This window comes from Perkinsus marinus, assembly GCF_000006405.1.
Source record: "Perkinsus marinus ATCC 50983 genomic scaffold scf_1104296969278, whole genome shotgun sequence".
Lineage (NCBI taxonomy): Eukaryota > Perkinsozoa > Perkinsida > Perkinsidae > Perkinsus > Perkinsus marinus.
Window position 1 is genome coordinate 1 of NW_003202878.1, and position 1178 is coordinate 1178.

At 34.9% G+C, this 1178-nt stretch overlaps 1 protein-coding gene across 1 annotated transcript; it reads right to left on the minus strand.

Moving 5' to 3' along the window:
- On the minus strand, positions 1–682 carry Pmar_PMAR027820 (hypothetical protein; the record flags this gene model as incomplete). The annotated part of the gene is made up of 3 exons (XM_002767975.1): positions 1–354; positions 397–568; positions 613–682. Coding segments are annotated over 3 exons (426 nt in total), but the record flags the coding sequence as incomplete, so codon positions are not given.
- Between the last annotated feature and the right edge of the window lie 496 nt (positions 683–1178).

Sequence of the window (1178 nt, forward strand, 5' to 3'; positions counted from 1 at the left end):
GTTGTTGTTATTATTAATACGGTTGTCTTTATCATCATTAGTTAAATAAACATCATAATAGTCAACATGGTTATCGCCATTTACATAATTACCATCTATCAAACATCTAATACATTTACTTGCTGATATCATTGGATCGACGAAAGACGGTGATATCTTGGGCTTCTGTCTAATTAGCATCCTCCCCATCCTCATCCTCATCCTCATCCTCCTCCATATCCTTGTTGTTGTTGTTATTGATGGGTACTTCCACAGAGACATGATGACCATGATGATGTTCCTTTACCATTGTGGTATGACTAGAATCGAATGATTCTAGTGCTCTGGGATGACTACAATTATTAAAGATGGCATCTGATGATAATTATAATAGTAGTGATTATACCGGAGTATTACCGGACATAGGGGAATACATAGGACCAGGAGACCAATTGAGGAAGTGATGATGATGTTTATTATGTTTACCATTATCATCATCATCATCATCCTCTATTCCATCATCATCACCACCATTACCACTTGCTTCAGAGGCTAACAATCGTAATACATAATCACGACTTCTTTTACCCTACAATCATTAATAATAATAGTAACAATGGTGTTTACTCTTACAATGCCATATATAGCCATACCAGGCATTGGTACTTCAGCTGCTAATGATGAGGTATTCACTAGGTATAATTCGATCATATTATTATTATCGTTACCACAACCATTGTCATCAGTGCTATTACTACAAAACTCTACCATACATCCACATGATATCTAATCATGATAATAATACCAATAAGTGATAGTATTAGTAGTAGGTATGGTTGTTCATGATTACTATAAATGATGTGACATTAAGATGTATTGCATTTTGTATTGATAATGGCGTAGTAGATGCTATATGGGATAGATAACCCAGAGGGTGTATATCACCTATAAGAGGGAATAAGAGGAGAACAAGGTATACTACCACTACTACTACTACTACTACTACTACTACTACTACTACTACTACCTGCATTCATAAAGGCATACACTGTATTTACATGTGATGATGACAAGGAGGGAAACACAGTGTTATACCAAAAATCCCGTAAATCGTCACACGATGACAGCATAAAATCGAATACCAACTAAAATAGAAATATGATGCTAATGATGCCAATGATAGAAAAGATAACATAATA